Source organism: Cynoglossus semilaevis, chromosome 9 (assembly GCF_000523025.1).
Source record: "Cynoglossus semilaevis isolate Cse_v1.0 chromosome 9, Cse_v1.0, whole genome shotgun sequence".
In the NCBI taxonomy this organism is placed as follows: domain Eukaryota; kingdom Metazoa; phylum Chordata; class Actinopteri; order Pleuronectiformes; family Cynoglossidae; genus Cynoglossus; species Cynoglossus semilaevis.
In genome coordinates, this window is record NC_024315.1 from 4,851,060 (window position 1) to 4,865,726 (window position 14,667).

Consider the following 14,667-nt stretch of genomic DNA (forward strand, 5'->3'; position numbering starts at 1 on the left):
ATGTGGATCGGATTTTGTTAAACTGGATTAAAGTGAGATTTTGAATCTTTTTATCTTGGACCTTAATTTTAACTAAGGGGCTTTTTGTCACAGGGACAAGAATGAAAAGCAGTGGCTTTCACTGAGACTTTGAAAAGTAAAAACAGAATTCTAATTCTACATAGTCACACATTTACAGAGAGTAAGCACTGACATTATTATTCCTGTATTTTCTTAATCCCCCGGACACTGCAAATGTTGGCTCTCAAAAGAATCATAACACTCAAAAATAGACCACAAAAAAAAAAAAAAAAAAAAATTGGTTAAAGTTAGAGTCTGCAGGAATTATGTCTCGTTTCTCATACCATTTTCTTGCTTTATAAGAAATATTTTGAAGGAAACTAGCCTGGGGCAGACGATATTGAAAATGGATACACCTACCAAAGTTAATAACTTAATTTCTCCAGACGAATTATCCCGGTTTAACTCTGCTTCAGAGAAATTAAAACATCCTGAAGCTAAACTTCTCTTATTTTCCAACCGGTTCACTCTCTCTTCTTCTTTCGTTCTTAGGCCCAGGTTAACACCTACAGACATCTGGGCCGTCACATCAAAACCAGTGAAACCACCAAGGATCACAAACACACCCGCGATTATTTATTTATTTATTATTTTTTTCCCCCTGATCTCTGATGGATGTTCTGGGCACATGCTGCTTCAGTTAAAGTGAGAAAAAAAATGTGTCAAGTGAATAAGACATGGCACCTCAGGGGTACTACAAATATTTGGAGGGTAAAAGGTTGAGACACATTCAGGGGCCTGAATTCCCAGAGGATTATTTTATTAAAAAGACTAGTCGTCAAAAGTCCTAATGCATCAGGGAGGCCATCATTCAAAGGCACACATGTGGCTGCACAGGTTGATGTCTTCCTTTGTCCCACCTGGACTATTTTCCAGAGATGAGAAGTGTATTTTTCCCCTACTGTTTTTAAGGGGTGTAGTATTATGATGTTTCTCACAGACCTCCATCTTTGATGGAGTAGTTCTGTTCTGACACCAAAGTGAATCTTTTTCTTTTTGAAAACATTGTGATGGATTCGGAGGACTTCTTTTTCTCCATCATTTCTGCCCTGACTAATGCTAACCACTGATATTTTCACTGCATCGTGACGCAGCCCTTCATGTTCTGGTCAGATTTTTCAGCGACAGGTGGAATCGGACTGGTCTGAATTCAAACAGTGCTACCACAGCTCCACTGTTTTGAACTGATTTTAGTAGCACTGCACCAAGAATGTGAGTGTAAACTGTTGTTCATTTAAAACAGAAAATAACTAAAACACTGTTTTAGTGCCAATAACACAAACACCCAAAGAAATAAAAATCATCCTTATAAAACACTGCAGCTTCAACTTCAATGAAAAATAAAACCAAACAAACCCAAAAGAAACAAACATAAAACTCCAAACAACACAGTAACACAAAGAGCACAGTTCAAGCACAACCCCATGAAACCCACACTGAATCAACAATGACAAAATGGTGGCGCCTGAGAGTGGTGTGTATTTATAGTCAGGTGGACAGGTGTGAGTGATGAGGCTGATTGTTGCAGAGGCTGGTGGAGGGAAAACACAGGTGGCAGCTGTGACTAGTGGAGCTGATTAGAGGTAACCTGTTCCTGGAGTTGTGTATTAGGAACCAATGCATTTAAACTGTGAATGGCTGTGAAAATAAAGGTAGAATGAATTATTGAAATGAACCAGACTAACATTTTTAACACACAACAAAGGCGCCAACAATGACTTGTGGCAACATATTCGTCCAACTAATTCCAAGTGCAAAACGCTGTTTTAACGAGGTCCGTCTGAATGATGTAATGAAAATGTCTCAATAAATTTATCTACGGGCAACTTTACCTTGAGACGCCATCGGATGAGGACGTCGTAAACCGAGGATCTCTTGTTCTTGTTTGTTTTTTATATCAAGTGACAACAACAGCATGTATTTGTAGTGCTATTACATGTGTAGTGCACACTACGGCTATATTTCACTCGTCTTCTTTCAAAACGTCTTCTGGCACTCGACAACAACTTCCATAGCATGTTAGCATCTACATACCTGCGTAAATGGCTGACATGCTGTGGCCAGAGTTAATGTGCGGTAAACGATTTCCTTCTGTAAATGACTGGTCTGTTGGCGTTAAGTGCTGGCACAGGTCTTTCTGCCTATAACCAAGAATCCTTGTTGTCCATTGATTGAAGTGCTGGAAAGGTCACAGAGTTTCAGCTCTGACTCGACAATAACTTCTTCCCTCTTTTCCAAAACCAAAATTCTCCAGCTCCAGCCAAAACATCTGAGTGACATGGGAATGAAATGAAAAGTCGCAGACATTAGTGGTATTGTGGGATGATCGACTAACAACACATTTCTTATTTAACTGTATCACCATAACTTTGGACAGGAACGAAAAGTTAAACAAAACATGAAGATTTGTAATAAACAAAAGGCTAATTAGGTTTTACTTATTTTTAACGCTTTGATAGCTAGCTAGCTAGCTAGCTATCAAAAGTCTTACCCCATCTCCTACCTCCCCTTTTTTGACACCCAAATACATCCTGTTAGTCTAGTCTTTTTTGACACCCAAATACATCCTGTTATGGATTTAGCTGTTAATACAGAATAAGGTCCTCGTAGTGTTTCCGACCATATGTGACATACACAAGTGCTTAGTTAAAATATCCTACAGCTGGTGACGTCAACTTCCTGTTGATTGACTGCTTGTTTTACTTTTGTAAATAAATCTGTTGCCTGCTCAATCAACAAATGTTTTCCATCCACAGCCTTCACACAGTGTAGAGTTTGTAATAATAGGAGGCAACCCCGACTGCAGTCCACATTTCAACTACTACGTGACTGCACAGCTTCATCGTAGGTTTGGGGACAATGAAGCATTGTGTGGGAGACATTCAATCCACTGAACAGTCACACTGATAGCAAGTAATCACAGAAAAGTGATGTCACCGCAGCTGCTCGCAGGAACAACAAAGAAGTACCTTTTAGCATGGGCAGATCTGAAGTCACTTCAAAGCCAGAGGGGACTCACAGTTTGACGAGTCACAACCAACACAGGCAGACATTGATTATAACGCATAGTCAGGATTTCTCAGGAAACGAGAAAGGTGGCCCCAGATCAAAGGTGTTTGGATCTGAACGAGGCGTCAAACCTGTCCATGGAACTACCATTGCCGTAGGCCTCCTAAATATTTAGGCTTCAGCAGTCGGACGTGTTATGTCCTTCAACTAATGATGCCTTTAAACACAACGTAAAGTGTGTCGCAACACCGAAGGTGGGCACCGCAGAGGAATGGGAGGTGAAAATATAAATAATAGTAACTAAAAAAAAAAAACTGATTTCAATAATAATAATATTGACAAAAGTGCTGATATTTTAAACAACATAGATGTGACACCAGCAACCCTATCAAATGACCTTATTAGCATATTATAACATGTTCTAGAATAATCTAATGTTAAGCTTTGCTAATGCAAATTTAAATTTGTGTTTTCAAATTCTTTTGATTTTTTACACTACCATCAAATGACCTTATTAGCATAGTTTTTTTGTATTTCTAGAATAATCTAATGTTAAATTTTGTTGATGCAAATTTAAATTTGTTTTTAATTTTTTTTTCAAATTCTTTTGATTTTTTACACTTTTTTTATTCTACTAAGTAAGCTGAATTAAATGGTATTTTTTGTTTAAAAATATTATTTTGTTGGTAATTGTTCTTTTTTTCCTTCAGTATTAAATGAGTTTTCTTATTATTAAAAAAAAATAAAATAAGAGCATAAAATGTATTACTTGATGCCAGGAGGTGAAGGTGTTTTCACAAACCACTGATGTAGTTCACTGCATACTGATCTGTGGAAAATTTGAAATAACGTGAACCAGAGCAGAATTTAACCAAAGCGTCACAAATCCTAACAACATGGGATCACACACACACACACGCACACACACACACGTGTGTGCTACAGTCCAGACACTGTAGCGAGTTATAATCACTGCAGACAATCATAAGCAGAGCTTTAGGCTGAGCTGAAATGTGACTGGGTGAGGCAGACGTAACATGTATGTCACCAGACTCACATGCATGCGGCTGGAACTGGTTTCAATTTAACGCAGTCTTCGTCACAACTTATCAACACTTCTGATGGAGAACTCAGCAGCAATTACACTCTCACTGCGGGGTTTTGAGTATGGGAATTTAAAGCCACAGCTGGTATTATCGAATTTTATGATTACATAGTGTATTGATTCCGTGGAATAAACTGTAAAGTCACAGTAAATCGCCAGGAGGTGGTATTTATAGCCTCGTAAATATCACTCTTGGTCGATGCATGTCAGAAAACTGCGGCTGAACATTTATTCTCCATATCTGTCATTCTTGGCAACAGCGGTTTTGTTCAATCCTCACTTCCTTCCATATGTTACTGCTGTGACCTCGGTGTCAAAGACGGAACAAAGGCCTCAGCCGTGTCATATTGTTCTGTGTGATACCTGAACTCTCTGAGACACGGCCGTGGAATTCCTCCGCTCCGCGATTGTCTGGCGTGAAACTTCAGGCTTTAACGTCTTTTTTAAGATGACTTGGGGGAAAAAAAAAAGAAAAAAAAAGAAAATTGCACCAGCAGTGACATTGTGTGTGTGTGTGTGTGTGTCACCCACCACCCAGGGCAAAGGGGGGACATCCTTTGACGCAGAGACAGGAACGATCTTCTGGATCCTTGATTAGCAAAGCCGTGCACGCTTTCATGTGGTCACCATTCCACGAGGGAAGGGTCACTGTTATCGATTAAATAATCTGAGCCTGTTAAAAGGGCAGAAACAGGCAGCATTCATGCTCCAGACTGGGAGAGTGATTTTTTTTTTTTTTTCGGAAGTGGTCTAATCCATCTTCCCGGGGAAATGGGAGGATAGGAACAATTATCTGCCATGTGCTATGTGTCGTCCTTTAAGCAGAGCTGTGGCTGCCACTCAGCACGGCCTCAAGTTCATCTTCTTGGAATGTGCATTTGAAAGGAGTTAAGCAAGCAGTGATGGACCTTTGATTAAAGTGATGTTAGTAGAGATCCAGATCAGAGCCAAAGGAACTGTGCTGTAAGTGCAGCAAGGCACGGCTGGAACAATAAAGTGTTTCATTTCAAAGGAAGCAGCGTTGGTTTTTAAGATTTGATTTCACTGACTCACAATGTTCATAGACTCTTTGGGAAACATCTGATAATCTTTAGGTCATGGTGGAGATCTAATGTGGAAAAATGACACATCATGAATGGGAAAATAATGAGAAGAAAAAAGGCCAAATGTTTACTTTTTGCATAATTGAAATCACATTCATTCTTTGTGTGTCACGTATTACATTTTTACTTTGACTCAAATAATGAAAATGAATTCTTTGTCCATGTTGTCTATGAAAGATGTTTCATTTTAACCTTTAATATCATCATTGTCATCATCATAGAAAGTATGATCCATACTAGCAGAAATTCTTCTGTAACAGGGCAGTTCAGGAAGAGGGAGCGGTCCAACGAATGCCAGAAAACAAGCATGAACAGGGAGAGAGAAATGGAAACTATCAGACTTTGAGATTGTCTCAGGTCATTTATCATGTATGAACTACAGTTAAGTGCATCTATTTGTGCTCATCTGGAGAGAAAGAAAACTCACAACAATCCATAAAAACTGTGACGGCTCAGAAAAAACGACCCTCGTCATCATCTGTTTTTCCAGCACTTCTGCCAAACGCAGCTTTTCTATTTACATCACGATAAGAGGTTCACGACCCGGTTCTACTGGAACCAACTTTAAAAGAAAAAAAAAGTTTTGGTCATCATTTTGTCATTTTACAACCAAATGAAATTCATTGAGAGCTGCAAACAGATTTCGACCGTTTTAAGGACGGTGCTGTATGTGTGTAAGTTTTAAGTACTGAGAAAGAAAGATGTTGATAATTCATTGTTATTTAACCTGCAGGGAATAATTCACTCAAACACAACATTGGTGCAGCATGGTCTGACTCTCCGCTAAAACTCCACACCTGTAAGCAGGTAGAGTGACATGGTTTATATTTGCTGTTAGCAAGAAAGGTAAACATTTAGTGTAGTAAGTGTAAAATTGATGTGATTCAAATCTTCGTAAAAGATTTTGTGCATCATTCTTGCGTGAAGTCAAGGAAAGAGGCTGAAGACCTGCAGTTGGCCCAGGAGCCAGATGTTGTAAACGCCTGTACTCTGACAAGGCAGATTTAATTGCTTTCTGAGGTTTTGGTATTGTTTCTATTTGTTGATGCAATTTTCACATTATCATTTTTAATGCGGACATAAAACTGTTCTGTACTTGGCAGCTGACATCAAAATCCCAACTCTATTTTTAAATAGGTCGTCACCAGTGATCGTTCTCCAAAAGCATTAAGACTGACTTTAACATGACTGAGGGTCAAACGCTCCCTCGACCTAAAATGGGTCTATTTTCGTCCACATGTTAAGTCCGTCACCCACCCCGTGGTTTATTCTAAACATATGTATGACATTTGGAAAGAGATGAGAAGAATAAACAGAGAAAAGGTCCAGATGTCTACAAAAACAACCAACAGAACAAATTAAAATAAAATCCAGTCTGGATACAGCTCCTGTCATCCTCTAATATTCTAGGAGGGAAAATAAAAACAGTCGTCTTCATTTAAAATCAAAGCATCTTCCAGCGAGTGTTTCTCTTTTTTTCCTCTTTGAATTTCAAAAGCTGGAAATGGACCTGTTTTCTTTTTGGACCATTGCTCCCAAACTCAGCCACCTGCTCCGTGACCTGCGTCATAAGAGCATTTGCTTACATCTGCGGGGCAGCGAGAGACACAGACTCTGGGATCATTTGTTTCATTAAGGGTGGGTGTAGTCCATGTGCATGTTCTGCGTGACTCATGTCAGCGTCAGCGAGACGGCCTTTCACTGAGCTCCACCACAAGGAGCAGACGATGACTTGCAGACGGCTCGGTCAAAGCGAGGAACCGCGTATTCTGCACAGAATATAAACACCCAGAACAGCCCAGAATAAAAAAAGACTGACCTGAGGTTGGTCTGACTGATGTGATGTTCTAATGCCTGGCTGAGGGTGGTCAACCTCCAGGCTGGGGCAGGTTCTGGACCATTTGCAGGGAAAGTGAAGGACAAAAATCAAATGTGGAACCGGAGGCAGGACGTCAGTTTTGTTTGTTCTGTTAAACCTACCTTAAAATGGAGCTCAGTCACAGCACAGTTCTTGAACCAAAACAGATTTCTATTCACATTGAATTCATCTCAGCATTCAAACACAACAAACAACTGACAAGATGCTGCAATCTTTATGTCAAGCAGATGACACCTGTATCACAGGCTTCTGTTGGATGATACGGCTGTCAATCATGCACGGTGTCCACACAGATATTTTATACATGATCTGCAAAAAAAATACAAATAAATAGTTCCATAACAGAAATATGAAGGTGTAGGAGAAATCATGAGGTCAATGGTTTCTAAAGTGGAGGTTTGGGGGTCAGGGGTGGCACATAGATATGGCAGGGGCTGTGGTAGAGCAAATTAATATAAATTATATGATATTAATGATCACATAAAATATCTTTTAAATATAGTATATATGAAAAGTAATTAATCACTTTTCTTTCTTCATTATATTATATACATTATATAATACAGATTATTCTTTTGTTTTTATTCATTTTACTTTGTAAATGTCATTATGTTCTGCTTTACAGCGTCAGAAAATGGAGTCGTCAAACTGTGACACGTCGCTCATGTGTATGGGAGCGAAAGTATTGAACAAAAACCAATTGTGCAATTGAATGTTATTTCTCCGTCACATATTTGCTACGAGCAGGAAACTCCAATAACGAAGCGTGTCTGGTCTGAATCCCACTGATGGATTCCAGAGTCTGGTGTTGATAACAATGTGAGAGAGGAAGAATAATTCCTCTCCTCAGGACGAGGTGTGACGTGTGTCGTGCATCACAGAATCTTAAGAAAAGTGGTCAAAGGTCAAAGGTGACCATTGATGCTGCTGCTGTTCCACTGGGAAGAGCTGAGCCACTATTCTACAGAAAACCAAAGTGACTGTGACTTAACCACCTTTGTTTTCTACAGCTCCCACTTCCACTGTTTTCCTTCATATTTCCGTGGCCATGTGGAAGGAATGGACAATGACAACGGAATTATCAAAAACAATAAAAGTGAGCTGTTGCATATTCCACAGAGAGCAACCTGTCCCCACTTAGACGGCCGTCCACAGGCCCCCTGACTTAAACCCCACAGAACCCAGACGGTTTCGTACCCTCTTGAACTCTTGCCTTTGAAGTTCTCCTCAACGTTCCCTGCAGGCACTTGACTGTAACACATATTACTCAATGTGTGACTAATAACATCTAGAGCCTGCATTATTCTTTCAAATGGGATCCAGCAGAGTCAGGTCGTCAGTTGGAGGCTGACAGCGCGAGGCTCCGTAGCTTTTTGGCAGACAAATTTGATCCGACAAATTGCTGGGGCCAACTGAGAACAGCCGCGCGACGCCACCCAAAGAACTGAGAAGGAGCAATCAATCCGTCAGTCCTCTCTTTGTCCTCATGGTGTCACTGCATGAGCTCCGTCAAGTTTGTGGACTAGTTTGATCAAACTCTACAAACCGACCACAGGTGTGAATGTGAGTGTGAATGTGAGTGTGAATGGTTGTTTGTCTCTACACCTGGTCCAGTGATGGACTGGTGAACTGGTCAGGCTGAAGCCTGGAATAAGCAGTAATACTGCTAATGTCTCTAACCTAATCTGTGTATACAAAAACCACATATTCTGTGAGAAGCTGAAGTGCAGATCGTTTTCTCTCACCGATCCAAAGTGTAGACCAGGGGAACTCAAATAGGAATCTCAAACATCCACAAAAATATTTTTTACTGAATCAAACGTCCAGGGGTGGGGGAGGTGGGTGGACTTGTCACTGCACTGATATTTATCTATTTCCATTTCCTACAGTTGGTTAAGCCACAAGTCATAACACTGTCATATTAAACAATGCTTAAAAAAACATCCAAGAAAAACACTAAAATAAAACAAAAAGAAAATGACATTTACATTTTGACATAAATTCAAGCAAATACCCTTGATACATGTACAGTTCCAAAACAAAAGGGGTGAAAAATTGCAAAACACAGTGAAGGAAAGGAAAACAACATGTACCACGAGCCGCCATTTGAGGACCACTGGTGTAGACCTTCAGTGTGTGGGGGTCACGTATGAATTACGTTGTACAGATCTTTCTCTGATGGCAGGTGAACTGACATTTATACTTTGTTCCCCCTGATATTATTCCCAGATGTTTTGAGTGTTTCCACTATCTGGGACACAGCAGCGGTTGTTTTCTCTCAGCGTTAATGGAACATAATATCAGTCAATATGTAATGACTGTGAGGAGACCTGGATCCTGATTGCACATCAGAACAGAACAGACTTCAGCGTCAGACCTGGTCCAGCTGCAGCGTCCAAGGAAGCAATCAGTTTCTGGCCCAGGTGCGGTTTTCGGCATCTCTTTGACCACGAGCTGTGAAGAAACAGTTTTCTGTTTCCTCACTTCTTTCCTGAATCATTTTGATACTAATTTGATCCATCCTTTGAGATCTGTGTCGAACCGCACTGTTGGAAATTGTGACATAGCGGTCATCCTCTGTGTAGAGTCAGTCTCAGCAGAAACCTGGGGCTGTGCTGTGGAAAAAAAAAGAAAAAGAAAAACCTCCGCCCTCCCTCTATTAGGTTACTCTGTCGTCTGTTCTTCAGACCTGTCACGTCTCATGAGCTGTGGTTCTTCTGGACATCTACATACTTATCAGCACCAGAGCATCAACTTGCCGGTTGTGCCCTTCAGAGCTGCAGCAGCGCGGTCTCTACTTTCCTGTCTGCGTGTTCCTGTCACTGATGAATGTGTTTAAGATGCTACAACCCAGTCCTCTCTGCTCCGCTGCCCTGGTCTTCTGATCCAGGATATGAACCGCGTTACCAGCTGTTTAATCAGCAACATAAAAGCCAGACACAAACCAGCTGGGTGTCATCCAGGATTACATGTTAGGAGAGGAGAAGAGCTGAGAGGGAAACATGTAAGGGGACGGAGAAACATGGAGGGAATATCACAACAGATAAAGGTAGGAAAATAGGACAAGATGACGGGTTAAAAGAAAAAAACATTCAAAGAAAAGCGGGGGGTTATTATGAGTGCAGGGGTGGATGTCTGTGACGGATTAAAGGCCTGGTCCATGTTCTACTGCTGTCGACAGCAGCAGCATCTTCAATGTACAACGGCCTGTCATCACTTCAGCCTGACTTCACCTGGACACTGTGGATGAAAAGCTGTCATACCTTCTGTTGGACGTCTCTATTAAAGACTTTTTTTGGGAAAAAAAAAAAAAAAACCCTTGGTCACCAGACTCAGTAGGTGGCAGTAATCGAGTCTGATATTAAAACTCAAAGGCAAAAGCATGAGCCACGGGAGTTAGCAGAATCAGCTAAACCTAAAAGGAGACTTTAGGAAGTAAAAAACCTCTTAAAAAATATTAATAACATATGTTGTAAAATTAAGTTTTTTGTTGTCAAAGTAATGGCTTATGTTTAAGTGTTTTTTAAAATCAAATATATGTATGAAATATTAAAAATTCCGTTTCCACTTTTGGGCTGGATTTTATATCTGCATACCTAGCCCCACCTGCAGGGAAGGATGTAGAATTACAGGTATTTTGTAAGATCAAAAAAAAAATCATTGTGTTTTTGTTTCACCTGCTATGAAAAAAAGGTATAAATTAATGTTAAAAAAAAATTTAAACCCAGTATTGTTCAGTTCCAACATCAGGACCATGTAACGAGACTTGAATACCTCTTGACATCAATTAATCCTTTATATTTGTAGTAGTACCTGAGGTTTACATCACCCCCCAGAGCCAGACTTTTTTCTTTCTTTCTTTTTCTAAACCTGGATTAACATTATAAAACTAAAGAGCGTCTGTCCTTTAAGCAACTGTCTGGACAGCAGTCTTTCAAGCTAAATCACTGTGCACTCGGGTGACAAAGGTAGTATCACCTCCAAGCATCTACAGTTACATCAAACAAGTCCAATACTTCCTCCCACTCCCCAGTTCAGTTGGTTGTCCATTGTCTCAAACAAAAGAACTTGACACTTTGAATTGAAGCCTGTGATGGATCGCTTTTGAGGTCAGAAGCCTTTACCGGTATATTGGTTTCATCCCAGCCAGGACCAGCTTTCAGCTCCGGATAGATTGTTCTGGAGTGTGTGAAAACCAAAGCATTACTAGGTGCAGAGTCACACAGGCATTGTGGGAAAGATGGCTGTGGTCACGGGCTGTGTTTTTATTTTAGTAGTGTTCTATTTTTACTGGGAAAATTGTGTTTTATTTAGAGACACTGTCTACATTTGTGCGTCACAAAATTATTCTAAATGTATTTAATCAGAAAAGAATAATAAAAAAAATATCATATTTCCCTGACTTGTTTTTTTTTAGCAAACCTAACATCAGCAGTTTTTTAATGCTTTGTGTCTTGGCAGATCAGGAGTCAGGATTACACACACGTCGAGTTGTTATGAAGTAATTACATCAATAAAATAAATAGTAAAAGACAGGACTAAAGTCATCATTTCTTTCAGAAACAGACTGTACCTGGCTGCAGCTGAAAGACTTCATTGTCTCTCTTTTCCTATTATCACCTCACCAACATGGTTTGAGCTCCAACAACCAAACAAAGGAGCCTCTATAATAAGAGTATCTCTAACTTCGTCATCATTGGCATGATGGGGGATGCCTTCAGGAAACACAATTATTATCAGATAACATTTATACTCATTCTGTAACTCTGTTTAAACGGGTCTCAACCTCTATGGGAACTGTCTTCCAGGTTTTCATCCCTCGTCCTTCCAGACATCTTTTTGTTTGTTGACTTGATTAGGAATGACAATAATTCTTACACTTTAATGTTTTGCACTGAATATAGAAAATAATCCAATCTCTGTTGTCACCAAATGAATTATGACTTATTTTCCACATTACTGTGTATATACGTATGACCGTCAGTAAAAAAAAAAAAAAAAAAAGGGTCAAGCGCACAGTTAAAACACACACAGTGGATAATTTTATAGCTTTCCCCCAACGGGGCTCCTGGTGCCGGTGTCGAGACGACAATGCTCAGGCAGCAGCGCTGCACACAGATCAGTTACATTCTTTGTCAGTTGTGAATAGGGGCGGAGGAAGCAAAGTCATTACAATCCTATAAAAAGAAAGTATCCGAGATCATAAAACAGCCGGCTGCAGGACCAAAGTGCTCACTCACTCACCCACTCACCCAGTCACCCAGTCACAGAGACGCAGACAGACAGACAGAGAGAGAGAGAGAGAGAGAGAGAGTGGAAACCTGCTGTCAGCTTCCTCCCTGCCTCCCGGAGCATCAGCATTTAAACAGGTTCTCCTATTGTCTCCCTCCACATTGGGCTCTGTGTCTGGAGATGACTCTGTGGATGGCAGTCATTCCACTCCATCTCTGAGTCCCAGCAACAAAGACCGGGTCTCATCACTATAACAGTCTCCTTCTCACTGCTGGACAAGCGCGTCACATGGACACTGCCAGGGCGCACGCTCCTCACTGATACACACACGCGTTCACCGACCTTGGTTGTTTTAATTTTTTTTTTTTTAAGTATTTAACTTGAACAAGGATGCCAGCCATTACATGGAATAGTTGTTGTCTTGTGGTGCTTCTCGTCGCCGCGCTAAGGACGGGGACATCTCAGGTATCAGAAGCGCGCCCCAAGGCGAACTCCATCAAGCCAGCCGTGCTGGGGGAAACCACTACACCGGCTACAAACAGGACCACTGCCGTCCACCCTGGAACCACCAAGAAACACAACATCCTAGCGCAGGTAATCCTTGTCATTTATTCATCTGAGCTCTTTAAAATCATCCACGGAGCGCTTTTACGCGCAGCACAGCATTGGTTTAAAGAGGAGGGACATTTCTGGAGTTAATTTTGTAGAATGTGTTCTTTTAACACATTTTTTTTTACACCATAATAAAAAAAAAACCCAAAACAAACAAAAACAAATCCAGATTCCAAGTCTTTTCTGGGAGCACGACGGTGCGTAAAACTGCGCTCTCCTCCGCTGCGCGTCTAGATTTCCTTTTTAAGACACTAAACATATTAGATCTATTGAAGTAGAAAAAAAACCCCGACACTTTCACGTGTGAATCGTTATTGTAAATGCCACGGGTTGGACCCCTCGTAAACCCTAATTGGCTCTCAGACCTGACGCCACGCTCCGACAGTAAATCATCGATGCCCTGAGACACGTGAGAAAAAGTTAACACTTCTTGGGCTAATTTTTTTTCTGTCTGGGTCGTATTGTTATTTAAGTGGCCCAGACGCATGCTGGGATTATGATATTCAAACTGTGGGGCCTTTGAGGGATATTCTTACCAGCCGGCCACTTAATACCCACTCTGCACTAATGATGGGGCAGGGGAGCAGACGTGTGGTCAGGAACAAAATCACAGTTTTCTTTCTGATGAAAACAAACAAAATGATTCATTTTAAAAATAAATAACATGTACATACAGAGTTAGAGATTCCTTCCTGTGGTTGAGTTTCACAGTGAGCAGCAGATGGCACTCCCACCTCCCATCACTCCCCTCCGGTCAACTCAGTGACAACAGCTGATTAAAAATGTCCACACATTTCTTTCATTCCTTGTTGGATTCTTATCGTCCCTCGAGATGTTGCACTAACGCCTGACTGAACTTGGCATTGTCCAACCAGTGCAGTGCAGATAAAAGACGTGTGTGTGTGTGTGTAGGGTGAGGTGCTGAGAGCAGCCCTCTCAAATCCAGCTTTGACAGAAGTAAATGTTGGTGAAGCCACTGTCTCCTCTCTGTGGATGTGGAGCTCCAACCTCAGTCAACTCTGCCAGACCTCAGTCTAAACCTCTGCACCAGAGCTGCAGATCTGATCTGCAGCCGGGTCGGAAGAGGGAAGCGAGTAAAAGACAGAAAGACATTTGTGCGAAGGGTCACTGCTTCGTTAATAGTAAAATGTCGTTGTTTGCGTGAGGCTCTGTCGGATGCTCGCAGGTTAGCTGCACTGAAGTTCCTGCAAATCCTTACGTTGTGACTCTTGCAGTAGCAAAAATGAACAACAAATATAGTCTCTGAGCTCACCCAGGTGGGATTTGTGACAAAGACTTAAATGGTGCAAAAACCAACGCCTCCATGAAACACTTTTTTATCCATCTTCAATGAAGGCTTGGGTGTAAGTCTGGAAAATTGGCAAAATCTCACCTCAAATGTTTTTGGATTTCCCTGCATCTGCCTCGAAGAAAACCTCACTGTCAGGGTTCTTATAAAATGATTTATGATCCAGTTGTTACACAATTGATTTGCTTATAGTTGGTTAAGAATAGTTGGCAGATCATCACACCTCCAAAGAGTTTACTGCTGCTCCTGTCTCACGAATCTGTATTTTTCTTTTTAACCTCTTGTACATTAAGCACATCGTCAATATGTGTGTGTCATGGAAAGCTCTACATCATTCAGAGAAAATTTAAAAATTATT

General features: G+C 40.9%; 1 protein-coding gene and 1 long non-coding RNA gene across 4 annotated transcripts in view; one reads left to right on the forward strand and one right to left on the reverse strand.

Moving 5' to 3' along the window:
- Positions 1-1,352: 1,352 nt before the first annotated feature.
- On the reverse strand, positions 1,353-7,367 carry LOC107989029 (uncharacterized). Of its 2 annotated transcripts, none has more exons than XR_003050715.1 (3): positions 4,538-7,367; positions 3,839-3,898; positions 1,353-2,329 (listed from the first exon to the last, which is right to left on the reverse strand). It is a non-coding gene; the product is annotated as an uncharacterized LOC107989029 (long non-coding RNA). The 2 variants fall into 2 exon arrangements; XR_003050714.1 differs by having other exon boundaries at positions 1,353-1,698; positions 2,095-2,329; positions 3,839-6,851.
- Positions 7,368-8,855: 1,488 nt separating this feature from the next.
- dkk2 (dickkopf WNT signaling pathway inhibitor 2) overlaps positions 8,856-14,667 on the forward strand; it is a 17,952-nt gene continuing 12,140 nt past the window's right edge. For both annotated transcript variants that reach the window (XM_008316663.3, XM_017035104.2), the window contains exon 1: positions 8,856-12,982. In XM_008316663.3, the coding sequence (XP_008314885.1) occupies positions 12,779-12,982 (204 nt within the window). In that variant the 5' untranslated portion in view covers positions 8,856-12,778. The remainder of the gene's footprint in view (positions 12,983-14,667) is intronic.